We start from the raw sequence: 26,268 nt of genomic DNA, 5'->3' as shown, positions 1-26,268 counted from the left end.
GAGTCAATCCCTCGAACTTGTGGGTCTCAAGATCTTGATGCTGGTGTCCCGAATCTCTTTTATGTGTTCTTCCCCAGGAAAGCATAGAAAACTGTAGTTTTCTACAGTGGGCAGGTAGAGAGTATGTGGAGAATGGAAAGAGCATAGGCTTGGAGTCTGGCCAAGGGCTGAACTCATGCCTTACCGTTTCCTCATGTTGTGACCATGGGGAGTTCACTTTCCCTCTTTGAGCCTAAGTTTCCCTAAGTGTCTGCACCACAGGGATAATAATGCTTCATAGTGCTGTTAGGAAGATGAAATTAGGTAACATTCAGGGGCTCCTGGCTGGCTCAGTCAGTAGAACATGCGAATCTTGATCTTGGGGTCATGAGTTCAAGCCCCATGTTGGGCATAGAGTTTACTTAAGAAAAAAAGAAAGAAATGAAATTAGGTAACATACGAAATACAAAATGCTTGTCATATAGTCGATACTTAGTAGATATTAATTTGAATCTTTGGGTGAGACCATGAATGGAATTTGGGACTCCCAGTTTCCTTCCAGAAGTGAGACCTCTCGGGAGGTTACTTTAGCTTAGCAGTTGCTTCCTGTCAACTTCCCTCCAATAAATGAGGGTGCCATTCGATGTGCTCCAAATTTTAGGTTATGTGATTCATCCCACGTCTCTCCAAGAACGAGATGCTTTGTCTGAGGGAATGAATATGGTTTTATTGACTTATACATCAAATCAGAAAACCACTAGTGTGTGCTTGTTGAGCACTTTGAGAACATTTCATCAGGAAAAGTTGTAGATGTTGTACATTTACAGTGGAGAGTAGTCCATATGGTAGGTATTCAGGACATAAAAGTGAATGCTTGTCTAACGTGACTCTAACGTGAAGAGTCTAACCGAGTTATCTCAATGGTCCTCTTTAAAGAACAATATTTTGTCTGCAAAAGGCAAGGTTTTTAGCAGAAATCCTACTGTGCCCATTCTACAAATCTTGAGTTTGAGTCTCCTCTCAAAACTCTCTGCCTGGGTTGCTTCCTAATAAGCCTCCTGGATAGAAGTGCCCCTCTTCTCTCATTCCCTTCCCTGCCTGCCCGCCGAGCTCGCTCCCCATGTGACTTCGACATCTCCTGCAGCATGCCGTTACTGAATAAATTGCCTAAGTTTGTTTAGGCCTGGCCTAAATAAATAAGCATTTTTAACATTTTCAGTTGTGCTAATGACTGGCGTACATCTCACACTGTTTTAAAATAAATACATACTTGTGGGGATTTATTCTACAGATATATTTGCATATGTGTCAGATGATTTACGTGCATCGCAGCATTGTCTGTCATAGCTGAAGATTGCTAGGCTGACACACAGATGTCTGTCTACGGAGGCCTGGTTAAATATCGTATTGTTCTTCCAGACTGTGGGGTATTTAGCAGCCACAAAAAGAAATTTCTTGAATGTGCTGCTATAAGTAAGGTCTTGAGAGATAGAATTAAGTGAACAAAAGGAAGATGCAGAACATGTGGATTTTATGCTACTACTTATAATTTTTGAAAGGAAAAATGTGTGTTTCTTGGTAAGCATTGAATACCTGTGGAGGCACACACGGTCAACTAGATTACATGCTCTGGGCCTGCTGGGTGGGACACAGGTTTAAGAAAGTGACTCCATCAGATACCCTCCCATGCTTTTTAAATTTTATATCATGTGAAGGAATTGCCTATTCCAAAACAATTTTTTGTAATAATGAAAAAAGAAGAGGAGGAACTATGGCCGAATAGGATGAAAAAAAACAGTTTATTAAAAATTAATGTTGTAAACTGTTTCTGAGTAAAGTGGTCCAACTCACAGTTTCCACTCTTCCGCATGAAATTTTTTCAGTTTGAGCTGGAGTTCAAGGGCAAAGATCACACCTGTGCACATACGTGCGTGAGCACACACCCATCCTTTCTGCCTGCCCTTAGAGAACCAGTCTTTCAGATTTCTGTTCCCATGGGTTTACGGTGTAAACCAGACCTTTGGTCACGTTTTGTTTCTGCGGCCTTTCGAACGTAGGCTTAAACTGTACGTTCAGCAGCTCATTTACAAAACACCATAGACAGTGTGAGGTTACCTTCTAGGCTGTGTGTAAAGAAGGCAAAATGGAACCTTCTGCATCTCACAGAGCTGCATATGCCATAAAAGTTAGAATTTATCCTCAGGCTCAGCAAGACAAATGTGTGTGACTACATTGAGCCATCACTGTTTTTGTTTTGTGGGTGGAATGAATAAATCATGCAACTGTTTTCTCCTAAGATCCTGGCTTCTCTCCCTCGCAGGGCAGGGTGCCATTTGCCGTGCCCGACAAAGTGCTGTGGCCGCAGCTGTGTGAGGCGCTCAACATGAAATTCAAGGCCGAAGTGCAGAGCAACCGGGGCCTGACCAAGGAGAACCTCGTGTTCCTGGCACAGAAACTGTTCAACAGCAGCAGCAGCCACCTTGAAGACTATAATGGCATGTCCGTGTCCTGGTCCCAGTTCAACAGGGTGAGGGACCTGCCGCCAGCTGCCATTAGATCAGTCCTTCCAAACCAGATGCCTTCCAGAGTCTTCCTGCCCCAGGGCACTTGTTCTTCATGATGCTAATAAAATGTGCCCAGCGTAATCAGCAGTTTCTGAATAGATGGATAAGCACATAGCTTTTTTCATGTAGAAAACTAGATCTTTGAATATTTAAGTAAGCTGGGCTTTGTGTGCAGCTAGTGCATTTTTTTCCTTTATGAAGGAAACAGAGCAAAGCAAAAGGTAACATATCTCAAAAGAAGTAAAGCTTTTGTGGCCAGAAGTCCATGGCTGTTTCCCATGGACTCGCTGGTGCTCGCTGCTGTGTGACCCTGCAAAACCAGACTCCCCCCAAGACCCTCAGCCCACAAAAGGGAATGCTGGTAGAGGAAACTTCTCCTCTAGCATCGGGGAATTCAGATGTCACCTATCACATCTTTGTGTGTGTGTGTGTGTGTGTGTGTGTGTACTTCAAGCATTTTATTTTTGAGAGAGTGCAAGCAGGGGTGGGAAAGAGAGGGGGTGGGGACAGTATCCAAAGCAGGCTCTGCACTGACAGCTGTGAGCCCGACATGGGGCTTGAACCCACAAGCTGTGAGATCATGACCTGAGCTGAAGTCAGACACTCAAATGACTGAGCCACCCAGGTGCCCCACATCTTTGACTTTAAATCCAACTTTTGTTTCTTTGCTTACGGCCTCCACCCCTCAGGTGTTTTACATGACCTAATTCAAAAACAGCAAAGAAAGTCAGCTCAGATCCAGGTGGAGGTTTTTATAGCAGGGGTCCACTGGGTGTTGGTAATCGTTGTTTCTTCCCTTCTTTCCTCTTCTCTCTTCAGCTTTTTGACTGTAGGACCATTTGGTAAAACTCGGACAGGCATGTATGTTTGTACGATTCTGACAGTGTAGATGTTTGTTTTCCATTTGATTTTTTTCAGTTAAATCATATGCAGGCAATATTCCAAGTGTTACTCTTGGCCTTCTTGTGTTCACTGTTGTATCTCCAACCAGGAGAATTTGCCAGGACGAAATTACACTTTCTGGCAGTGGTTTGATGGTGTGATGGAAGTGTTAAAAAAACATCTCAAGCCTCATTGGAATGATGGGTGAGAATCCTTATTTCCTAAGTCAATAGAGGTTGAAGCTCTTCTTTCCTCTGTTAAAACATCACACTCTGCCTCTGCTCCTTTGGCCTTTGCAATCCAGGGCCATTTTGGGTTTCGTGAACAAGCAACAGGCCCATGACCTACTCATTAACAAGCCTGATGGGACCTTCTTGCTGAGATTCAGTGACTCTGAAATCGGTGGCATCACCATTGCTTGGAAGTTTGATTCTCGTGAGTTCCTCCCTTTTTAAAACCTATCTCGGCTCTGGTTAGCTGCTTCTGTTGCAAAATTACTTTGACAAATGACTTACTGAATATTCGTGATGTGGTCAGCTCTGAGAAAGGGAGTGCAAAGGTGTCACCAGGACCCAGTTGCTGCTGCTAAGGCAGCCCTTGTAGAATCACATCACGGGAAACACAGTTAACTGATTTTGAGAAACGAAACTGTGTAACCCTGACATGGCTACCTGTAATGCAGCATTCTGTCCACAATCTCAGCTGCTTCCCTTTTGAAATGTCTGCCGCCTTATTCGACCCTGAGCTTATTTCAGTGAAGAATTACTTGGATGAGTTGGAGTCATTTTAATTATTCCTTTCTCCTAATCCACATAAAGGCATGGCCACAGATTATTTCCATCCAAGAACAGCTTTTTCTTCTGATCCTCAACATAAGAGTAGCTTGCTAGTTTTTTTTGCAACTTAAAGATATTCCCAGCCTTTCACAGCTCTCTGCAGCCTCTGGCTGTCGGCAGGCTTCCTGTCTCACTCAGATGGTTTTGTACAGCAATCAAGGATTGGAGTCCATAAGAACTATTTCTTCTACAGAGGGACCGAAAAACCATTTGAACTTGAAACTACCTGAGATCATTGGCTCTCTAGGGAAGTGCCATATGCATTACCTGCTTTTTTCCCCCCTGGCTTTGATAAATGACTTGAACTACAACCTGTGGTTAATTTTAAATGGAGATCTTTATTGGGACAGTTTTAACGGAGAGTCTTTAATTTGTAGCATGTTTGGATTTTTTAAGATTTCCTGTTCAGAAATCATGTTTAGAATACGATTATTCTGTTTATTGCTCTAGAGGAAAGAATGTTTTGGAATCTGATGCCTTTTACCACCAGAGACTTCTCCATCCGGTCCCTGGCTGACCGCTTAGGGGACCTGAATTACCTTATCTACGTGTTTCCTGATCGGCCAAAAGATGAAGTGTACTCCAAATACTACACACCAGTCCCATGCGAGCCTGCCACTGGTAATGCATTCTGATCTGGTTTTGTTGCGATTTGAGTTTTCTTTTGGTTTTTGTGTGTGTGTGTGTGTGTGTGTGTGTGTGTCTGTCTGTCTTGCATGAAAACCTACACAGTCAGTATTTAGTTATTGCTGTTTGAGTATTATTCAAGGCAGTCGTAAATCCTTGGCTATATTCTTCAGTCATATAGAAAACATATCTGCTGCTGACCCCAAATATCAAATTGAAGGGAACAAATTTATTATCTTTTTTCACATTGCTTTTATTTATTTATTTTTTAATGTTTTATTTATTTTGAGAGAGAGAGAGAGAGAGAGAGCACACAGGTGGAAGGAGGGAAAGGGAGAGAGGAGACAGAGAGTACCAAGCAGGCTCCATGCTGTCAATGTGAAGCCCAGCTCAGGGCTTGATCTCACAAACCCACGAGATCATGACTTGAGTCAAAATCAAGAGTCCAACGCTTAACCGACTTGAGCCACCAAGGCACCCCTCAAATTGCTTTTAAAACAAGTTTAGATCAAATAAAATTAGGCGAAATTTGTTCTTCAAAACAGAGATGGTTTTATTGTTTTCTGAGTGTAAAAGTATTCTGTATTAATTGTAAAATTTCCAGAAAAGTATGGAGAAGAAAATAGATATAGCATCTCTCATTCAGAGATTGACCACCAAAAAAAAAGTGTAGCAAATATTCTCCCTGTCTGTGCAGATATGTATTCTTCAGTCAGTCACCAGATGCTTGTTGGGGACTTCCTGTGTGGAGGTTACAACCTAGTAGTGGAAGGACAACAAACGAACAAATACATGTATTTAGTGACGGATGCTATGAAGACAAGAAAGCACAGTCAAGGGGTAGAGACGGGTTAGGGAGGAGGATGGGGGTAGCATTTCAGTAGAGTGGTCAGGCAAGGTCTCTCTGAGAAGGTGCTGTCAGCGCAGAGCTGAATGAAATCAGGAAGCTAGCCATACAACGATCTAGACCAAAACCTTCTAGGTTGAGAGAAGAAGTGCAAAAACCCTGAGGTGGGAGTAAGACTGGTGTATTTGAAAAACCCCACGAGGGGGGCCCAGTAGGCCAGAGCTGAATGAGCAGGAAAGTGTGGGAGGTTAGGGCAGAGCAATAGGGGTGCCAGATCATGTCAGGCTTGGAGTTCAGTAAACGGTTTGGGTCGTATTATCCATCATCTTTTGTGATCTGATTTTTTTTCCACGTAAAAATGTACCATAGGCAGGGGCACCTGGGTGGCTCAGTCTGTTAATCGTCCAACTTTGGCTCAGGTCATGATCTTGCAGTTCATGAGTTCAGGCCCCGCATTGGGCTCAGAACCCAGAGCCCAGAGCCTGCTTCAGATTCTATGTCTCCGTCTCTCTCTCTCTCTGCCCCTCCCCTGCTTGTATGCTTTCTCTCTCTCAAAAATAAATAAAACATTTAAATAAATTAAAAATTATATATACCATAGGCAGAGTTGCAGGTCTGTAAGTATAATCTTACAACATCACTATAATGATTGCATGGAATTCCATGTACAGTGAGTGATTCGATGTCACTGATTTGAGAGACTGACAATTTTTTTTCTTTTTCTATAATTTATTTTTTATAATTTACATCCAAGTTAGCACATGGTACAACAATGATTTCAGGAGTAGAATCCTTAAGCCCCTTACCCATTTAGCCCATCCCCCCTCCCAAAACCCCTCCAGCAACGCTCTGTTTGTTCTCTATATTTAACAGTCTCTTATGTTTTGTCCCCCTCCCTATTTTTATATTATTTTTGCTTCCCTTTCCTTATATTTATCTGTTTTGTATCTTAAAGCCCTCCTATGAGTGAAGTCATAGGATATTTGAGACTGACAATTTAAGTTATTCACAGTTTTCTGTTGTGAATTAATATTGAGATAAGCTGGGGACGCCTGGCTGGCTCTGTTGGTGGAGCGTGTGACTCTTGATCTTGAGCTCATAAGTTCAAGCTCCGTGTTCAGTGTAGAGCTGACTTAAAAACTAATAATAATAAAAATAAAGAAATAAAAAATATTGAGATAACCTGGTACATTAATCTTATTCAACTACTACCCTGGGATAAACTCCTAAAGTAGAATTTGTATCAAAGGATATACATGCTTTTTAAGCATTTTGACAGATCTTCGCAGAATCACCCTCCAGAATGGGGAATCCGTTCTCACTCCCACCGATGTCTGTTGGACCACCTGCTCCTCCATATCCCCTGCCAGTCATAGATTCTGTTCACTGGCTTCATTCTTGCCAGTCTGACTGGCATAAAAATGGTGTCTTGGTTCTTATTTTCATTTCTTTGATTCTAAGTAAGATCAAATGTCTTTTTGCATAATGATAATAGCAAAATTGTAACTAGAGTAATAACAGCTGACATTTGTTGAGTACTTCCTGTGCACTGGGCCCTTCCTGGGCAGCTTTCATATAGTATCTCATCTAATCCTCAGAACAGGTCTGGGAGGCACGTCTGTTACTCTCCTCACTTTACATAGGAGCACTTGAGGCACAGAGAAGTAACATAATTTGCCAAAGTCCACACAGCTAGAAAGTGACCAAACCAGGGTTTGAGCTCAAAGAGTCTAGCTGCAGAGTCTATTTCTTCACTTCCATGTTACTGGCTGTTTCTATTTTTTCTGTGAAGTGTGTTTCTATTCCTTGTCCATTTTTCTTTCGGGGTTCCATCTTTTCCTAATAAGGTGTAAGAACTTTTATATAGTAAATAAGCCTTTTAGTATATATAGCAAATATTTTTCTCAGTATGTCATTGTTCTTTTAACATTTAAGTTTTATTTTGCTGAAGTACAAAACTTGTATTTTCTATACAGCCTAATCATTCATCAACCTATTTCCTGTATAGAGCCTTTTATATCATGCCTTCCCATCCTGCAAAGATGATTCTATTTCTAGGTGGGAATATAAGCCAAAATTTTTCACATTTATGCGGTATTTTAGATTAAATCTACCATGGTTTCTTTTTCTGTTAGCACAGCTAGTTTAGGTTTTTAAATCCTATTTTCTACAGCATTTCTTTGGGTTTTATCTTTTTTGCCAATCCATAAAATTCTTTAGAAACTGTAAAGCACAAAAAGCATGCAGTATTATAAAAAGGCAGCTCCTGACATTTGAAGGCTTAGAAGAAGCAGGTTAGGGTAACAAGCAACTTGTGCCCCGTGTGCCATTTCATCATCTTGGACTGTTTCTCTGACAAACTTTTTATCCTCTTGACCTTAGTGTCATCTTCATTGTCTGACATCATTAGGATTATATGTATTCCCATACTCACATACCCAAGAAATGAGACTTCATTCACCGACTTCAGACTATCACATTCCTACTACTCACTTAACTGGGTTTCTACAGTCAGCCTCTTAAAAAGGTAACTATGGCTGACCAGACCACTCTCCGATCTGTCCCCTAGCCTCCCACATCCCAGTGGAGGTTCTGGGGAGAGTGAAAGAGAGACACACGGACGTTCTTGTTAACCAGCCACGGGGCATGGACAGCACTCACCTGGATGAGTGACCATCAGATTACCCGCAAATGTAGAAAGCCCACAGACACAAAAGAGCACACAGACACCTGCGTGACACTCCCTTTCCTAAAAGAGGAGATTCTCAGAGTCAGAGTAACTCCAGGGGCCACCAAGTCAAATTCATTCCTTTCTTTGATTTCTCTGTGCAGCCCCTGACAAGTGTTTGTACTCCTTCCATCTGAAGATCTCCAGGGGTCGGGAAATCAGTTTTTCCCAAGACAACCCATTTCTTTTGTGGGCAGTTCTAAAGTTCTAATTACGACGGTGGTCTTCTCTCTGTGATTGACAGTGTGTTCCCTTTTGTGTTCTCTTCTGATCTCCTCCCAGTGTTGTTGCCTGGGACACAAAGCAAATCCTGCCGCTCTGCCACATCTGTGACTTTAAACTTTTAAGATATTTTTTTCTTTTTACACTTAGTGTGCAATTAATGTTTGGTTTAGATTTGTCCTGGAGCATACATTTTCTGTGGCTTGAAGAATTTATCAACACATCCAAGCCAACTCGGAAGATATCTTAACTTGCAGTTTTAATATTAAGGCTTCTCCTACACCAGGTCCCCCTAACAGATTCAAATATTAAGTGTTTGTATCAGATCCTAAGATAGAATTAGGTGCTTGTGTCCTGTCATGAGAAAAGCTGTGATTCTTAAGGGAGATTGCATTTTCATTTCTTTGAGAACTTTGGTTCTCATCACCATCCCCCCCTCGGCAGCTAAAGCGGTGGACGGATACGTGAAGCCACAGATCAAACAAGTGGTCCCTGAGTAAGTGTCCAGGGTCCAGCCCTGGTCTTCTGCTGCCTCCTTTCCCTTCCCCCCGCACCCCCTCCACCCCTCACCGCTGCCCCTCCCGCTTATAGGCCCTGTAGGGCCCAGCACTCCCTGGCCCCCTGAAACCTGGCTCAGCCCCCGGAGAGGGAATTGACCTTAGTCTCAATGGGACCAGGACCCAGGACCCCACTCCCGCAGCTGGACCCCCAGACCCAGGGGGCGCTTTGTGCTTCCACACCCCAAAGAGATGTAAACATGCCCCCTGAGCCCTCCCCAGGTCAGCCGCTGCCCTGAGGTCACTGAGGCTTCTCCTGTTCCTCCTGCAGGTTTGTGAATGCGTCTGCAGACTCTGCCGGGGCCAGCGCCACCTACATGGACCAGGCCCCCTCCCCAGCCGTGTGCCCCCAGGCTCATTATAACTTGTACCCACAGAAGTAGGTTGTGTTCTCTGGGGCTCCGCAGGGAGGAGCTGGGGCTGGGGCTGTGTTCTCTGGGGCTCAGGCTGGGCCCCGGGGGGCTGGTGGACAAAGGGACCCAGAGCTCCTGTAGGTCTGAGACCACCCAGGCCAGGCACCAGCATATGCCCAGGTGGGAGACAGAGATTTGAACAGAAGGTATTGGTAGTTTAGAATGGGGTTGGGCAAATGTCAACTACTCTTCTCTCTCAAAATGTAGATTTTTCTTGCTTTGTATAAGGAGCACATGGGCTTTACATGTGTGGACAGCCAGGGTTAGGGACAGCTGGGGTGGGTGTTCTAGCCTGAGCCTCTCCGTCCAAATAGCAAAGGACTCCACTCCCCACTGTTCAGATCAGGAGCATCTTTCCCCTGAAGCCTAGGCCAAGGGCACAGGCCATCTTGGGCTGTTCACCCAGTGGGGTGTGGGGCTTGGGGTGGTCTCTGTGGCTCATCATTGGCCTTGGGCAACCTTCCCCTTCCCTTTATCTCTTATCTTTTTCTCCCAAGCCCTGACCCCGTCCTTGACAATGATGGGGAATTTGATCTGGATGACACAATGGATGTGGCGCGGCGTGTGGAAGAGCTCTTGGGCCGACCTATGGACAGTCAGTGGATCCCTCACGCGCAGTCATGACGCCTCCATCTCCATCTTTAGCTTCTTCGTCCTCGCCAGAGGAGTTACTCTTGTGGATGTTTTAATTCCATGAATCGCTTCTCTTTGGAAACAATACTCATAATGTGAAGTGTTAATACTAGTTGTGACTTTAGTGTTTCTGTGCATGGTGGCACCAGTGAAGGGAACGTGTGTGAGTGTGTGAGTGTGAGGGTGTGTGGGTGTGTGTGTGGGTGAATTTTCACATTGGGCTGTTTCTCCCCCTTGCTGTCCAGAGTTTAGTTGCAGCACTGGGGCCGTAAACAGTGGCTGTGGTTGTTTTAACCTTGTGTAAAAGGCAGTAGTTCCATGAACCCTGGAACTTGGCCATGTGTCCAGAGGGTGGCTGAACTTTGACATGTGGCTGTTCAAGTCAGAGAAGGACAAAGGGGGGAGAAAGCACCTCTCCTGTGAGATTTGTCACTGTGTCTGCCAAGCAATTGATATATAACCGTGATTGTCTCTGCTTTCCTCTGAAATGTACAAATTGCCTTTTGAAAAAGAAAGCCGTCCTCCCTCCTTCCCTCTCCCGGACTCCCGTTTTCCTGGGTAGGGATGGGAAAAAGCGGGGACATACAGTGATTGTTGGGGCAAGGGAAGTCACGGGTTGTCTGATGGGTAGTTGCTTTTTAAGTAACACTGAACCCATCTACATGTTCTCTCCTTCCCCCTCCTTCCATCCACTGTGTGAATTACCCCTCAGTTCTGTGTGTGTGCACGTGCGCAGACACGTTTGATGAACCAGAGAAAAGAAAAGAGGGTCACATAACCGCAGCTTACAGTGCTGATGTCCTTTGTGTCGCAGCCAGAGTGGAAGGCCAGCCATGACCCACAGGCGCTGAGAAAGCTGCCTTGCCACCTGGGGCAGCTGCCCTCTGGTCTGCCCGTCCTTCTGCGCGGCTACCCCACGGCTTACTGATGGTGGCCACTCGCACAGACTGACTGGTGTTTTGTTTCTAAATCAGGACTTCTTGTTTTGCTCTTCCCACCCTAATCTGATATCACAGCCCTTTCTTCCTGTGGCAGGTCCTGTGCCATTCACACCCAGGTCACCTCGATTCCCTTCACTGTCCACACGGGCCATCTCAGGGAGGGGCTGGTGGGGGTGCAGTTCGAACCCGGGGCCAGCGTGCTCAGCGACGTTGTTGCCCACTTGGTACGGGCCACTGGGTGTCAGCGTTGGTAATCTGGGGCAACACAGTCAGTGGGTTTCCTAGGAAGTTTGGTAAGCTGCAGAAAGCAAACAAAACAGCTTCAGTACAACGTCCACGATTTCTTCCGTAGCTTTACCCCAGAAGGAAGGAACCGTCTATCGCAGTCAGGTGGGAAGAGGGGGAAGCAGGTATAGCTTTCGGGGTAGGCCTAAAGGTCACTCACCCCCGGCCCCCTTCTCCAAAAGAAGGAATGACCACACCAGGAGAGAATGGCCCTAAAAACCTTATTTTTATACATGTGAGTAAATAAACATATTTTTTTTACAAAAATGACTTCTGAATTTATCAGTGTTTTGATGTTAAAGGAAAATATTCCTCTGTAGTAAATTATTTATTGGAAGATGACTTTTTAAAAGCTGCTGTTTGCCCTGGCTTGGTTTCATACACTGATTTATTTTTCTATGCCAGGCAGTAGAATCTCTCTGCCTCTGAGGAGCAGGCCGACCCTTCCATGATACCAGCAGTGACATAGGATGTCGCTAAGCCCTTTACATACCCCTCAAGATTTGATTAAAATTCCACCCATGAGGATGAGTGTTGGGGAAGCGGGAGGAGGAGGCCTGACCGCTCTCGGACCCAGTCATAAAGAGCCCTTCCCTGCCTGCCCCTTGGACTTCACCAGCACCGGCCCCTGAGTGCCCTGAGTGCCCTGAGTGCCGTGGCAGGCCGGCCTGGAGTTCAGCGGCCCCGATGGGGCGGGACTGACACACTTTCACGTTGGCAGGGACCCAGCCCCAGGGTGTGCTGTGGGCAGAGCTTGCCCTTGACAGTTGGCACTGGAGATTGGGAGGACGGGAGCCGAAGAGCGTGGCTGCCCCAAGCAGAGGGGTCCCATGCTGGTACGGTCGCTGACCTGTCCTCCGTTTTCCTGAGGCTGCGCTGATAGACGGGAGAGATGTTTGACTGAAAGGTATGCTCGCTATCTGCGTTGTGTTTTCTCTTTTCTCCCTGTTCCTGCAAACCACAAAAGAGGCAGTGGCAAGTCTTGACCTCCTCTGCCTCTCACTCGCCCCCAGACACGCACACACATAAGTCATCAAATGTTTCAATGTGTGGTATGTGCCGGGTTTTTGTAGGGGGGGTGGGGAGACTAAAAGTGAATAGAACTTAAAGTGGAAGTATACTTTTTATAATTTTTCTTTTTAAAACTTTGTGAAATTATTTCAGATACATATTTTAGTGTTGAGGCAGATTAGTATGTAGCCACCAAAAAAGTATTGTGTACAATCTGGGGCAGTCACAAAATTGTGTATTTTATGTTACAATAAAGGCTTCCTCTGAAGGGACAATATTGAGTTCTGTTTTTTTTTTCCATCGAGGTGGTGAGGGAGGGTGGCTTTGATAGGGAAATATTTGCGATCATCAGTGTGACTGTGAAAAACAGAACTGGTGGCCTCAGAGAGTGTGTCCTAGCTTTGATGGCAGAGGGGGCATTTCTTACCTTCCTGTTCATATGATGTTTTAAAAATTAGAGTGATCGTCTGTACCTCCTAGCCTTCTGATTCCACACTGTTCCCATTACAAAGCTTACCCTTAAATTTCAAGCACATTTCGAGTTGCCTGCTCTGAGCTGGGCATTGTGAGTGGGAGGAGAAATTGTTCTGCCCTCAAGAGGATCGTGGCCCAGGAAAGATGACAAACATAACCAAACATGATAGGAGATTGGCTCGCGCTGCAATAAAGCTGTCCTGAGGCCGTACGGGAATACAAGAGAACATGGAAGAAGGGCACCAGTTAGCTTGAGCTGACCCCTAAAGAACACATGGGAGTTAGGAGAGGCGCTCAGGTGGAGAGAGCAGCGCAGGCAGAGGCTGGAGATGCAGGAGGGCCAGATACGGCCGGATAGAGGGTGACGTCCGCTTCTCAGCTCAGGCCTGCATCACAATCTCCTGGAAAACTGGCTAAAGTGCAGATTGCTGGGCGACTCTCCAGAGTGTCCCAGCCAGTAGGCCTGGGGTTGAGCCTCAGAATTTGCATTTTTTTTTTTTAATTTATTTATTTTGAGAGAGAGTGAGCAAGAAAGGAGCAGAGAGAGGGGGAGAGAGAGGATCCAAAGCGGGCTCTGTACTGACAGCAGAGAGCCCTTTGGGGGCTCAAACTCAGGAACCATGAGATCATGGCCTGAGCTGAAATCAGACATTGAACCTCCTGAGCCACCCACATGCCCCAGAATTTGCATTTCTAACAAGTTGTCAGGTGATACGGGGGCAAGGACCACACTTCGAGAACTGTGGCCAGTGATGAAGCCTAGTGTGCCAGGCTAAGAGTTTAAACTTCACCTGAGCATGATGGCAAGTGAAACCTTACCAGACTTCAAGCAAAGGAATGGCCAGAGTCTCATTTTAGGAAATACTATAGCGACACTGTGTATGATGGATTGAAGGGAGGCAAAAGAGGAAGGCAGGGATCCGGGGAGGCTGTTTCAACAGTGTGGGTCAGAGGAGAGGAGGTTCTAGATGAGGATACCACAGCAGTGGCCCTGAGGCCTACTATGCAGACATTGTGACCAATGCTGGAGAGCAGGATTGGAGTCTAGAGTAATTCCAGGTCTCTGGCTTGGGAAGTAATTGATAGAGATGCTCCTCAGTGAGATGGGGAGGGGAAGATGTGGGAGAGGAGCAGGTTGGGAGGAAGATTGAGTACAAATCCGGATACGTTGGAATGTCCAAGAAGACGTGGGTGTGCAGCTTAAGAATGATCAGGGCTAAGAGATACGGAGGAGGGGAGGGGGGCGGGACAGAGAGGCAGGCTCTGAAACAGAAAACTTCGAATCTCTCCTCAAAAGAACGGACTTCATTTGCAAGGGAAGTTCAAGCTTAAGGGTGCTCTCTGAAACCTTGGAGGTTGTGAAAGGCAAGTGGCAGGAGAATGATAGCTTTATTGGAGGTAGAGGTTGAGCTGGGCTAGCGAGCGTGCTAGAGAAAGATGGGGAAAGAGACAGCCGGGAGGAGCTCTCTCGGGGTCAGAACAAATCTCAAACACTGGCCGTGAAACTGTCCCTTCAAAGAAACCTGAATTTGATTGGATCAGTTTGTGGAGCCATTTCTTCCCCCAAAGCATTGTTGGAAAATATATGGCAATTAGCCAACAATTCGTGTAGCTTAACAGCTGGGTGTGGTCAGGGAAAGAGGTGAAAATCACTGTCATGCTAGGGTTACTGGGCATACTCAAGTCTGCACCCCCTGAATGAGCAATAGCAGAGGCTTTGCACTGTAGGGAGGTGGGGGGTGGGAAGTATATGGACTCACTAAAATGATCAGCCACTCACTACCCAAATAACAATAACAAGACAAGCCCTGGAAAATTCACAAATATATGGAAGTTAAACAATATACTCCTAACCAACTGAAAAAGAATAAAGTTGAAGTAGTCACATGTCACAGTAAGTCAAAACTTAGTACAAAGCAACAATAATCAACCTAGTGTGATACTGGCATAAGGATAGATGTATGGATCCATAGAATAGAATTCAGAGTCCAGAAGGAAACCCATGTGTCCATGGTCAACTGATTTTTCACAGGAGTGCCAAAACCATGCAATGGGGAAAGAATAGTCTTTTCAACAAGTGGTGCTGGGACAACTGGATAGCCACATGCAAAAGATAAAGTTGGGGGGGGGGGGGTTGGAGAGGGACGCCTGGGTGGCTCAGTCAGTTGAGTGTCCGACTTTGGGTCAGGTTGTGATCTCACAGTTGGGAAGTTCGAGCCCTGCATCGGGCTGCTGCTGTCAGCCTGTCAGCCTGTCAGCGTGGAGCCCGCTTTGTATCCTTCTGTCCTCCTCTCTCTCTGCCCCTCTTCTGAGCATGCACGTGGGCGTACTCTTTCTCTCAAAAAAATAAAAACATTAAAAAAAAAAAGAATAAAATTGGAGCCTTATGTTACATCACATACAAAAATTAAAATGGATCAAAGACCTAAATGTAAGAGATAAAACTATAAAAATCTTAGAAGAAACCATAGAAAACTTCATGACATTGGATTTGGCAATGACTTCTTGGGCATGACACCACAGGCAACACAAGATAAATTGGACCTCATCGGGGTGTCTGGGTGGCTCAGTCGGTTAAGCGTCCGACTTTGGCTCAGGTCATGATCTCATAGTTGGTTGGTTGGGTCCTTCATTGGGCTCCACCCTGGTGCAAAGTCTGCTTGGGATTCTCGCTCTCTCCTCCCTGTCTGCCCCAACCCCATTCGTGCTCTCTCTCTCACTCAAAATAAATAAATAAATAAATAAATAAATAAACTTAAAAAAAAAAAAGTAGACCTCATCAAAACAAAAACCTTTGTGCATCAAAGGACACTGTTAGAGTGAATAGACAACCCACAGATTGGGAGAAAATATGTGCAAATTATATGTCTGATAAGGGATTAATATCCAGAATATATAAAGAATTCCTACAAGTCAACAACAATTAAAAAAAAATATTAATGTTTACTTATTTTTGAGAGAAAGAGCACAAGCCGGGGAGGGGCAGAGAGAGGGAGACAGAGAATCCAGAGCAGGCTCCAGGCTCTGAGCTGTCAGCACAGAGCCCGATGCAGGGCTAGAACTCATGAACTGCAAGATCATGACTCGAGCCAAAGTCAGACGCTTAACCGACTGAGCCACCCAGGTGCCCCATTTTTAAATGGAAAGGATGTGAGTAGACATTTCTCTAAAGATATGCAGGTGGACAATAAGTACACAAGAAATGCTCAGTCGTTAGAAATGCAAATCATGGGGTACCTGAGGGCTTAGTCAGTTAAGCATCTGACTCTTGATTTCGGCTCAGGTCATGATCTCACCGTTTGTGAGTTGGAGCCCCGAGTTGAGCTCTATGCTGACAGCCCGGAGTCTGGAGCTTGCTTCAGATTCTATGTCTCCATCTCTCTCTGCCCCTCCCCGCTTGCTCTCTGTATCTCTCCCAAAATAAATAAAAAGAAACTTAAAATTTTTTTCTAAAAAAAAAAATGCAAATCACATCTACAATGAAATACTTCTTACCCATTAGATTGGCTGTTATCAAAACAAAACAAAAAAAACAACTTGTAGGGGATGCGGAAAAATTGGAACCCATGTGCGTTGCAGGTAGGCATGTAAAATAGCAGCTGCTGTGAAAATACCATGGAGATTCCTCAAAAAGTTAAACACGTGATCCAGCACTTCTGGGTATATACTCAAAAGAATTGAAAGCGGGGCTCAAACAGATATTTGTGCACCCATGTTCGTAGCAGCGTATTCACAAAAGCCAAAAGGTGAAAACAACACAACTGTCCATCGGTGGGTGAATGGGTAAACTAAATGTGGTCTAGACATACAAGGGAATATCATTCAGCTTTAAAAAGGAAGGAAATTCTGACACATGCCACAACATGGGTGAATCTTGAAGACATTATGCTGAATGAATAAGACAGACATAAAAGGACAGACATTGTATGGATGCCCCTATGTTAGCTACCTGCAGTAGTCGAATTCATGAAGACAGAAAATAGAATCATGGTCATCAGGGGCTGGGGAGAGGACGAATGGGGAGTTAGTGTTTCATGAGTCACACTTCAGTGTAGGAAGAAGAAAAAGTTCTGGAAATGGATGGTGGTGATGGTTGCACGATGGTGTGAGTGTACTTAATGCCACTGAAGTGGATACCTGATCGGGTTAAAATGGTAAATCTTAGGCATATTTTACCACAAGAAAAAACAAATCAAAGACCTAAATGTAAGAGCTAATTTTATGAAAGTATTGGAAGAAAACATAGGAGTAAATCTTCATGACCTTGGACTTGACGATGGGTCCCTAGATATGACACCAAAAGCACAAGCAACAAAAGAAAAAGTAGACAATTAGACTTCATCAAAATTTAAAATTTGTGTGCTTCAAAGGACACTATCAAGAAAATGAAGAGACAACCCACAGAATGGAAGAATCCATTTGCAAATCATCTATCTGACAGGGGACTTGACTGCAAAATATATAAAGAACTCTTACAGCTTAATAATAAAAAGACAAATAGCCCAGTACAAAATGGGTAAAGGATCTGAAAACACATTTCTCCATAGAAGTGTATAAATGGCCAATAGATACATGAAAAGATGCTTGGTCATTGGTCATCGGGGACCATGCAAATTAAAACAGACTCAAGTCACTTCACACCCCACTACGATAGCTGTGATCAAAAAGTTGGGTAATAACAAGTGTTTGCAAGGATGTAGAGAATTTGAAACCCTCATATACTGCTGGTGGGGATGTAAAATGGCGCAGCCACTATGGAAACCAGTTTAACAGTTCCTTACACAGTTAAACAGAGCTACTATGCAACCCAGCTATTCTGTTCATTGGAATGCAGTAAATCCCTTGCATTCATCACATTTTTATGCAAGAAAATAAAAACATATATCCACAGAAAAACTTGTACACAAATATCCATAATAGTATTACACATAGTAGCCAAAGAACGGAAATGACCCCAAATGCCCATCAACTGATGAACGAATAAGTAAATGTAGGGTGGCATATCCATACCATGAAATACATTTGGCAATAAAAAGAAATGAACTACTGCTACACGGTACGACGTGGAAGAACCTTGAAAACATGCTAAGTGAAAGGAGCCAACACAAAAGACCACGTGTTCTGATTCCATTTATATGAAATGTCCAGAACAGACAAATCTATATGGAGAGCAACTAGATTTGTGGTTGCTTATGCCAGGGGTGGGGATTTATTTCTCTACCACCTTTGTGAGGGAAAGCTGGTAGATCTTTGTGGACATGGTTTCTGGATTGGGAGAAAAAAAAATGTTTTTTTAACAGTTCTCCAGCTTGAACCTGCTCTCCAGGGGTGCGCCCTTCTCCCAACTCAAGCTGCTTCCTGAACTCTTTCCCACACTCAGCTTTCTCTTCCTTCACCTGCAGGAGTTTGAAGACAGCAGGAGTTTGAAGTCTCCTGCGGTAGCTTCCTCCCACCTGCCAGCTTGGGCTTGGGCCCTTAGGCAAGCTGCCCCTTTAAGAGCACCCCCCCCCCCCCCCCAGCTCCTCCCTCAGGCCTGTGACCGGATTTCCCCATCAGGGCCCCTCCCTTTAAAGCCACGGCTCCATCTTTCTGACTGGCTGTGTACAGAGACCCAAGTACCCACCGCCGAGGGGGCCCTGGGTGCTGAGAGTCTGCGCAAGTGGGCTATGACAGGTGCACGTGGGACATGGAACCACTTCCCCGGGGCTTAGGAGGGGCCCGGAGCGGGGACAGGGTGGATCCTGGGATGCAGCAGAGCCACCCAGGAGTGGGCAGGACATGTCACTGAGCAGCCGCTGTGTGCCAGGCACTGTGTCAAACCCTGTCTATATCTTCTGCGAAGCTGTTATTATTCCCATTTTACAGACAGGGGAACGGAGCCCAGAGCAGCTGGCTGACTTACCCAGGGCCCTACGGCTAACCAAGTGTCAGAGCCAGGGTCCGACCTCAGGTCAGTGTGACTCCAAGGCCTTGATGTTGTCTCCTCTGCATCACCTGCCTGACGGGTCCTGGCTTCTTCCCAGACTTCCTTTTTCCTGGGTTTCTTGTGCGGTAGAGTGGGCTTAAGGCGAGGGAGAAATGGGTTATCCTCTCCTCCCCCCCAGGACCAGAACTTGGGTCCCTTCCTCCTCCCAGGAGCTGCTTGGAGATGCTGCTGCTGCTGCTGTTCCTTCTCTTGCTGCTGCTGCTGCCACTGCTGGCCGTGCTCTGGCAGCGGCAGCCCCAAGATGCCAGGCTGTCCTGGCTTGCTGGTCTCCAGCATCGTGTGGCAGCAGGGACCCTGTGCTGGGCAGCCGCCTGGCAGCAGCGGAGACTAGAACAGAGTACACTGCACGCGGGCCAGAGCCAGCAGCAGGCCCTGAAGTGGTGTCTGCAGGGAGCCCAGGGGCCCCGCGGTCCCCTCAGGGGGAACACAGGTGTGTTTCCAAGGGGCTGGGGAGGTGGCCCCAAACAGATAGAAACCCCACAGGATAGTCAGATTTCAGAACCCAAGGATTCCCTCTCACCTTCTACCGCCAGCACAGAGGGGCCCAACGCAAAGACCCTACCCAGGCTCAGGATTGTTCAAGATGAATTTTCCATTCCTGGGCCCCAGTAGCCCCGCTCAGCCTAAGCCTATGCTGGGTTCCTTATTAAGGGTCTCACCCATCTTGCCTGAAACTCTTGGGAAACTGTGGCTTCAGGACGAGTTTATGATGTCTTTGGGGCTACAGATATAAGCACCTTCCGGAACCATCTTCCACTGACCAAGGCCAGCCAGGCCCAGGAGGAAGAACATGAGGGGCAGCTCTCGCCTCCCACCTCAACCCAGTACTACGGGGAGGCCTCTCTGCAGGTAAACTGAGAAGGCTGGAGCCTAGCCCCATTAGAGACCCCTACTTGCAGCCAAACCCTCCCAGTAGGGTGGGAAAAGAACCCCCAAACTGGGGGCTCAGGGACTGGCTCAGGCCCAGGGCCAACACCCTCTTCTTGTCTCCCTCCAGGCCACCTTGCTGGGTCTGGCAGCCCTAAACAAGTCCTATCCAGAAGTGCTGGCTCCGGGAGGCACCGCCTGTGTGACCCCTACGTCCCCCTGGCCCTGCCCTCTCCCCTGGCCTTGGCGTGCCTTGGGCCAGGTTAGCGCCCCTGGAGCCAAGCGCCCTGGGGCCCTGCTGCTGAAGGCACTGAGGTCCCCAGGGCTGCGGGCACTGGAAGGTGGGACGGCAGCCGAACTCCTGGACGTCTTTGTGGGCCTGGAGGCGGATGGCGAAGAGCTAGCTGAGACAATAGCTGCCGGGAACCCAGGGGTGCCTCTCCCCAGACGGGCAGCTGAGTTGCGGGAGGCCCTAGAGCAGGGGCCCCGAGGACTGGCCCGTCGGCTCTGGCCGAAGTTACAGGTGGTGGTGACTCTGGACGCAGGAGGCCAGGCCGAGGCTGTGGCTGCCCTGGAGGCATTGTGGTGCCAAGGGCTAGCCTTCTTCTCCCCGGCTTACTCTGCCTCTGGAGGTCAGCAGGACTCAAGGCTAGTGAGCTGGGGCAGGGGGCAGAGGTCACACGGCTAGCTGCCAAACACTGAGCCCTACCTAATCATTTAATCCCCCCAACACCAACAGCTCCGTTATACACATGCAGAAACTGAGGCTCATAGAGGTTAAGAGACTTGCACAAATTCACACGGCGCCAGCATTTGGCGCCAGGTCTGCCACCCCCCGAACCACCGCCTCCTCCCAACTAGGGCCTCAGAGGTGGCACACTGAGCCTGGGGGAGCCAGGAAGGAGGGGTGGGAGGGCAGCAGTGGGAACAGCTGCTCAGAGAACTGGGGCCTGGGGGCCCGGGGGAGGGGCTACTGCCTAGCAGAAAGCAAGGGCACCGGCCACTGAAGGGCTGCTTGCTCCCCACAGGGGTGGTGGGCCTGAACCTGTGGCCAGAGCAGCCCCGCGGGCTCTACCTTCTGCCCCCTGGAGCTCCTTTTATTGAGCTGCTCCCAGTCAACAAAGGAGCCCAGGAAGAGGCTGCCTCTACCGTCCTGCTGGCCGAGGCCCAGAAGGGCAAGGAGTATGAGCTGGTGCTGACCGACCACATCAGCCTTACCAGGTGATCGCCTGCCCACCCCTCTGGGACCCTATCGAAGGCCGGGGATATGAGCGAATGGGCCCCTGGGGCTGACCTCGCCCCCCACTCCTCCACCTGTCAGGTGCTGCCTGGGTGATGTGGTACAGGTGGTTGGTGCCTACAATCGGTGTCCAGTCGTCAGGTTCGTCTGCAGGTACGTGACCCCCTGGGGAGCTGAGGGGCCGTCCTTGTGCCCTAGGCTCCTCTGTCTCCTTCCTCCTCCCCAGGCTGGGCCAGGCCCTGAGTGTGAGAGGAGAAGACATTCGAGAGGATGTGTTCTCTGAGGCCCTGGGCCGGGCTGTCGGGCAGTGGCCAGGGGCGAAACTGTTAGACCACAGCTGTGTGGAGAGCAGCATTCTGGGTAAGCTTCTCCATCAGCCCCTGCCCCCCATTCTTGAGTTGGCTGCCCCCCATGCCATTCCATGCGGATGGAAGAACTTTAGAAAAGAGGTCAGAAGACTTGGCCTCTTTGGTTGCTCCTAACACAAGTCCTAGCTCACTCAGGTCTAACTCCCATCCCTCCTGCTGCAGTCTCTCCCCCTTTCCCTTCCCGGCCTGCTTCATATTTACGATTAGGTTTTGGGTTCCTCTCCATTTACCCTCCTCTCTACCAAGGGATCCCTCTTCTCCCATGAACGTCAGAGTAAGGTGGAACAGGTAGGAGCACCGGCATTGGCGTTGGGAGCTGCCCTGTTGACAAAAGTGTGTGAACATGGGGGTTTGTCTGCAGATTCCTCCGAGGGCTCGGCTCCCCACTATGAGGTGTTTGTGGCGCTGAGGGGCCTGAGAAACCTGTCAGAGGAAAATCGAGACAAGGTAAACAAGACAGGGATAGGACAGGACGGGACTGCGTGTCTCCTTTACCCTGCATGACTCCAGGTGCCCTGGGCGCAGTGGAGTGATGGGGAGGAGGGGGGCAGGGAGGAGAGCTTCCCTGAGGCTCTGGGAAGGGAGAGATGAATTCCCACAGACACATATGGACACATGAAACACCTACCACACATACCCTGGGCACCATCAGGCATCCCTCATCCACATGCCACACAGCTACACACCAGCCTCACTCAGGCCGTTCTGTTTCCAGCTTGACCACTGCCTTCAGGAAGTCTCTCCCCGCTACAAGTCCTTGCGGTTCTGGGGCAGCGTGGGCCCTGCCAGAGTCCACCTGGTGGGGCAAGGGGCCTTCAGAGAACTCCGGGTGGCCCTTGCAGCCTGCCCTTCGTCCCCCTATCCTCCTGAGATGCCCCGGGTCCTGAGGCACAGGCACCTGGCCCAGTGTCTGCAGAAAAGGGTGGTGTCCTGAGCTGAGAGGCCTGCGCACTGCCCCATCCCCCTCATAGGCCACTTGGTACATTCCTCTGTGGCCTCTCTGGATGGGAAGTCTTGGCCAGGGTCTTCAACTCTGTGTCACGGGACAGTTGCTCATCAGAACCCCAGGCCTGAGGGAGGTCTAAGCTGTTCAGCCCGTTCTGAGGAGCCCACGTCAACTGGCCCCTGCAGTGCCCTCCCTGAAGTCCCGTGGCGCCCTCTGTGGGACACTGCTAGAGTTCCCACATACTGCCGATGTCTCCTGTGTCTCCAGGCCCAGTCACTGGGCAGGCTGGACGTGTTAACCGTTAATGTTCCCCAGGAGCGACCCTCAGTCAATGAGAGACAGAAGTCAGAGAAAGAGACCTCAGCGTCACTGTCCCTGAGTACAATTCTCAAGTGTCTTCTGCACCGGTTGCCCGTAGTGGTAACCCTCTGATTAACACAATTCTTACTGGTTTTCCTTCCACCTTGCCCATCCCCATGTTTTCATGTGCTTTGTAGGATTACCTCCCAAATAAACCACTTGCACCCAGATTCTGGACTCAGGGTCTGCTTATGGCGAAACTGTAGTAGTCTCATTCATCCTGCTCTTGCTGCAGGCTGGCTTCCCCCACCTTCAGCTCTGGACACCAAGGCTTTCCCCCCACGCTCCACTCCAGGTTGGGGTAGGTCCTGGGGACCCCTACCATGGCCTAGGTCAACCCAGAAGACCCAGAGCCCACTCCTCCTCCCTCTCTCCACTCCAAGCTTACTGTAAATGGGGAAGGACTGCTCCTCAACTTAGCTGGCTTAGCACAGGTGCCTGTCTGGCCCAATACCCACAAATCACCTCCATGGGCAGGGGCTATACTACAAGTCAGGAAGTATCACAACAGGAAGCAATCTCAGAGACCATTTGGGTCAACTGCCCATCTTAGCAGTGGGGAAACTGAGGCTTCCTGAGGCTGTGAGGCTTGCCCAAGGCCCCACAAGCTCCTCTTAAGTAACACAGTCCCTGTTCCTGATCAGTTGCCAAGTCACCAGTTCTACCTCTGAATTACTGCTGGATCCCATGCCACATCCAGGCCACCCAACCCCCCATCAACCCCACAACTTCTTCCTGCTAAAACTCTCCTGTGTCTCCACAGTGGCCACAGGATTCAGACCAATCAGCTTAGCCTGCAAGACCCTTTGACCCACCCTGGCCCTCACTTACCTGTCCAGCCACCTCTCCCCTGAGAAGGAAGCCACAGCTATGATGACCACACCCTACTATCCTGCATGAGCTAAGCACTGCACCTCCAGGTCTCTGCTCAAGCTGTGCCTTCTGTGGAATGCCTCCTCCCCAATCTTAGCTGATGGAAATCTACTTGGCATGCAAGGCCTTTTTGGGGTCCTTTCTCCCACGAAGCTATAATTATGCTAGGTTGCCTCCCCACCTGGACTTTGGAGCTCCTGGAAAATTGGGCCATGTCTGATGCACACTGTCCCTCCAGTGCTGTGCAGGGCCTGGCTGAGAGCAGGTGCATAACGGACATGCCCTGAATAAAAGAGACTCTGGCTTGGAGATGGCGCGGTCCTCCCCGCCCCGGGTCGTTCACTCTCTCTTATGGTGGTATTGGGACTCCATCCCCTACTCCAGGCCACCTGAACAGGAGGGAAACTGGGCAGGTCCAAGAACAACACCAGGTTTGGCTGTTTCCTCCCCCTACCCAGGTTGAGTTTCCAAGCTTTTCCCCCTTGGAGGTTCGTAGAAGGGGCAGAGGGAAGGAGAGAACTGGGGGAAGGGAGAGGTGTAAGAAGACTTTTCCATTAAGGAAGAGGGCCATGGAGCCTGACAGACCCCAGGGACAGCAACAAGGAGCTAGGCCTGCAGCCTAGCTGCCCTCCCCCCACCCCATACACCATGTGGAGAGTGGGTCTCACAGCTGCCTTCTCTCCTGCCCTAATTAGCAGTTGCCCCCCACCCCACCCGCCCCAAACACATACATTGTCCCAGGCCAGCGCCCCAGCCAGGGCCTCTTTTGTGCTCCCAGATTCCTGGGTGCAAGGTGGCCTCATTAATGCCCGGAGACCGCCCCATCTCCAGGGAGCAGGCAGACAGACAAGGGGGGGACCCTGGGCACAGTGATCGAACTCCCGCTTCTGAGAGCCTTGGCGGCCATTCTTTGGGCCCAACCTGGAGACGGCTGCCCTGTGGGAGGCTAATCTTAGACTTGCCTTTGTCTGGCCCCAGAGCAGACGCAAGTACCCGTCTGTCCTGCACCACCTCAGAGCACTATAAACCCCAGGCCCTTGATCAGTGGTCACAGTCAACGGCCTCAAAGTTCCTGGCTATTTGGACCACTGCAGACAACACCTTTCTTGGCTACCCCACTCTGAGCTCCAGACGCCATGAACCCTCCCTCTACAAAGGTAAAGATACCTGGGGATGGAGGGGTAACTCATCATCCCAGGGGGGCAATGAGACTGCTTGCTCAGGGGGCTGGAAAGAAGTCTGAGATGTCTCTACTCTTGGTCTTTTCCCGGGGGGGGGGGGGGGGGGGGCTCTGAGGCAGGGGACTGGGTGGGGCCTTGGAGGAGGGTCGGCCTCTGCTAGCATGGGACTGTGCCCAGCTCCTGAGAGCTCATGTATCAGGTGCTGTTTGCAGTCTCTCATGTCCTCCTCCTGGCAGCCTGCACTATAGGAATTACTTAACCCGTTTACAAGTGAGGAAGTTGTGCCCCTAAGAGGGTAGGAAACTGGTGCAGAAGCCACAGAATACAGTTTCCCCTGTGAGGGAGCAGGCAGACAAGACAACCTGGATCCTGCCGGTCCTTGACTGCACCCCAGTCCTTGGTTTGCCCATGTTGGGACTATACTGGGTCTGTTTCCCTGAGTGAACAAACTTCCGGTGCAGACTCACACACCCTGTTTTCAGGTGGAGTGGTAAGCGCTCTAATGGGGGTAACGAGAGACTTAAGGGTACCCAGAAAAGAGGGAATCACTCTGCCCAGGAGTCTCAAAGGGCTTCCTGGAGGAGATGGTGTGCTGGGGCTTGAGAGATGAGTAGGTAAAAGAGCCAGAGAGGAGCCCTCCAATACCGTCTTGCAGACAGAGGCCGGGAAACTAGGGGACGCAGAGTGTTAGGACCGCAGGAGGGAGGGGGCGCAGAACCAACTGGGCGGGGCCTGGGCCTGGGGGCTGAAGGTGGGCGCGGCGGGAAACCCTCCGCCCCCCCGCCCTCCCCCCACCCCAGCGCCTGGCCTCGCGTCTCCCTAGGTCCCCTGGGCCGCCGTGACGCTGCTGCTGCTGCTTTTGCTACCGCCCGCGCTCCTGTCGCCGGGAGCGGCAGCGCAGCCCCTGCCCGACTGTTGCCGCCAGAAGACGTGCTCCTGCCGCCTCTACGAGCTGCTGCACGGCGCGGGCAACCACGCGGCCGGCATCCTCACGCTGGGCAAGCGGCGGCCGGGACCCCCTGGCCTCCAGGGCCGGCTGCAGCGCCTCCTGCAGGCCAGCGGCAACCACGCAGCCGGCATCCTGACCATGGGCCGCCGCGCAGGCGCAGAGCCAGCGCCGCGCCCCTGCCCCGAGCGTAGATGTCCCGCCCTGGCCGCTCCCTCTGCGGCGCCTGGGGGCCGGTCTGGAGTCTGAGCCGTTGCTCTGGCCGGGTTCTGGCCCTGCCCTCTCCTCGCTGCCCGCCGGGTGTCAGCCCTCAGAAAAAGGGCAATAAAGACGAGTCTCTGTTAGTGAAGCTGGTCTCTGTTCCTTTGCTGTCGCATCCCGTCCTGCAGGGGGCGTGAGAGTCTGTAAAGAGCCCGAGGGCCTGGCAGCCCGGCCCTGGAGCACCTCAGCTCTGGCTGGTAGAACACAAAACACAGAGCAAGGAACTGTGCTAGGCCCAGTG

At 49.2% G+C, this 26,268-nt stretch overlaps 3 protein-coding genes across 8 annotated transcripts in view; all 3 read left to right on the top strand.

Moving 5' to 3' along the window:
• STAT5B (signal transducer and activator of transcription 5B) overlaps positions 1-12,800 on the top strand; it is a 65,301-nt gene extending 52,501 nt beyond the window's left edge. For both annotated transcript variants that reach the window (XM_078437145.2, XM_078437146.2), the window contains 7 exons: positions 2,300-2,506; positions 3,535-3,629; positions 3,730-3,860; positions 4,712-4,882; positions 9,130-9,181; positions 9,514-9,621; positions 10,153-12,800. In XM_078437145.2, coding sequence (XP_078293271.1) covers positions 2,300-2,506; positions 3,535-3,629; positions 3,730-3,860; positions 4,712-4,882; positions 9,130-9,181; positions 9,514-9,621; positions 10,153-10,279 — 891 coding nt within the window. In that variant the 3' untranslated portion in view covers positions 10,280-12,800. The remainder of the gene's footprint in view (positions 1-2,299; positions 2,507-3,534; positions 3,630-3,729; positions 3,861-4,711; positions 4,883-9,129; positions 9,182-9,513; positions 9,622-10,152) is intronic.
• Positions 12,801-18,563: 5,763 nt separating this feature from the next.
• On the top strand, positions 18,564-22,936 carry GHDC (GH3 domain containing). Of its 5 annotated transcripts, none has more exons than XM_060646056.1 (10): positions 18,564-18,672; positions 18,865-18,949; positions 19,135-19,415; positions 19,713-19,834; positions 19,983-20,484; positions 20,881-21,073; positions 21,174-21,245; positions 21,319-21,452; positions 21,822-21,907; positions 22,176-22,936. In XM_060646056.1, the coding sequence occupies exons 3-10, from the start codon at positions 19,148-19,150 to the stop codon at positions 22,392-22,394; spliced, it is 1,596 nt and encodes a 531-aa protein (XP_060502039.1). In that variant the 5' UTR covers positions 18,564-18,672; positions 18,865-18,949; positions 19,135-19,147; the 3' UTR covers positions 22,395-22,936. The 5 variants fall into 5 exon arrangements, with proteins under 5 accessions (XP_060502039.1, XP_060502038.1, XP_060502037.1 ...); XM_060646055.1 differs by having other exon boundaries at positions 19,104-19,415; XM_060646054.1 differs by having other exon boundaries at positions 18,564-18,949; positions 19,104-19,415.
• Positions 22,937-23,021: 85 nt separating this feature from the next.
• HCRT (hypocretin neuropeptide precursor) lies at positions 23,022-26,101 on the top strand. The gene is made up of 2 exons (XM_060646060.2): positions 23,022-24,796; positions 25,644-26,101. Exons 1-2 carry the CDS (start codon positions 24,776-24,778, stop codon positions 26,013-26,015), a joined length of 393 nt encoding a protein of 130 aa, XP_060502043.1. The 5' UTR covers positions 23,022-24,775; the 3' UTR covers positions 26,016-26,101.
• The last annotated feature ends 167 nt before the right edge of the window (positions 26,102-26,268 follow it).

Source organism: Panthera onca, chromosome E1 (assembly GCF_046562875.1).
Source record: "Panthera onca isolate mPanOnc1 chromosome E1, mPanOnc1 haplotype 2, whole genome shotgun sequence".
NCBI lineage: Eukaryota > Metazoa > Chordata > Mammalia > Carnivora > Felidae > Panthera > Panthera onca.
This window is presented reverse-complemented; position numbering and strand designations above follow the sequence as displayed.

What these genes read in the sequence shown, in the direction of transcription:
- GHDC (XM_060646054.1), top strand. Translation starts at nt 18,778, where the DNA reads ATGTCACTGAGCAGCCGCTGTGTGCCAGGCACTGTGTCAAACCCTGTC. An exon ending in ACGGGGAGGCCTCTCTGCAG is followed by an intron (nt 19,835 to 19,982) that starts GTAAACTGAGAA and finishes GTCTCCCTCCAG; the next exon opens with GCCACCTTGCTGGGTCTGGC. An exon ending in TGTGGAGAGCAGCATTCTGG is followed by an intron (nt 21,453 to 21,821) that starts GTAAGCTTCTCC and finishes GTTTGTCTGCAG; the next exon opens with ATTCCTCCGAGGGCTCGGCT.
- HCRT (XM_060646060.2), top strand. Translation starts at nt 24,776, where the DNA reads ATGAACCCTCCCTCTACAAAG. An exon ending in TGAACCCTCCCTCTACAAAG is followed by an intron (nt 24,797 to 25,643) that starts GTAAAGATACCT and finishes GCGTCTCCCTAG; the next exon opens with GTCCCCTGGGCCGCCGTGAC.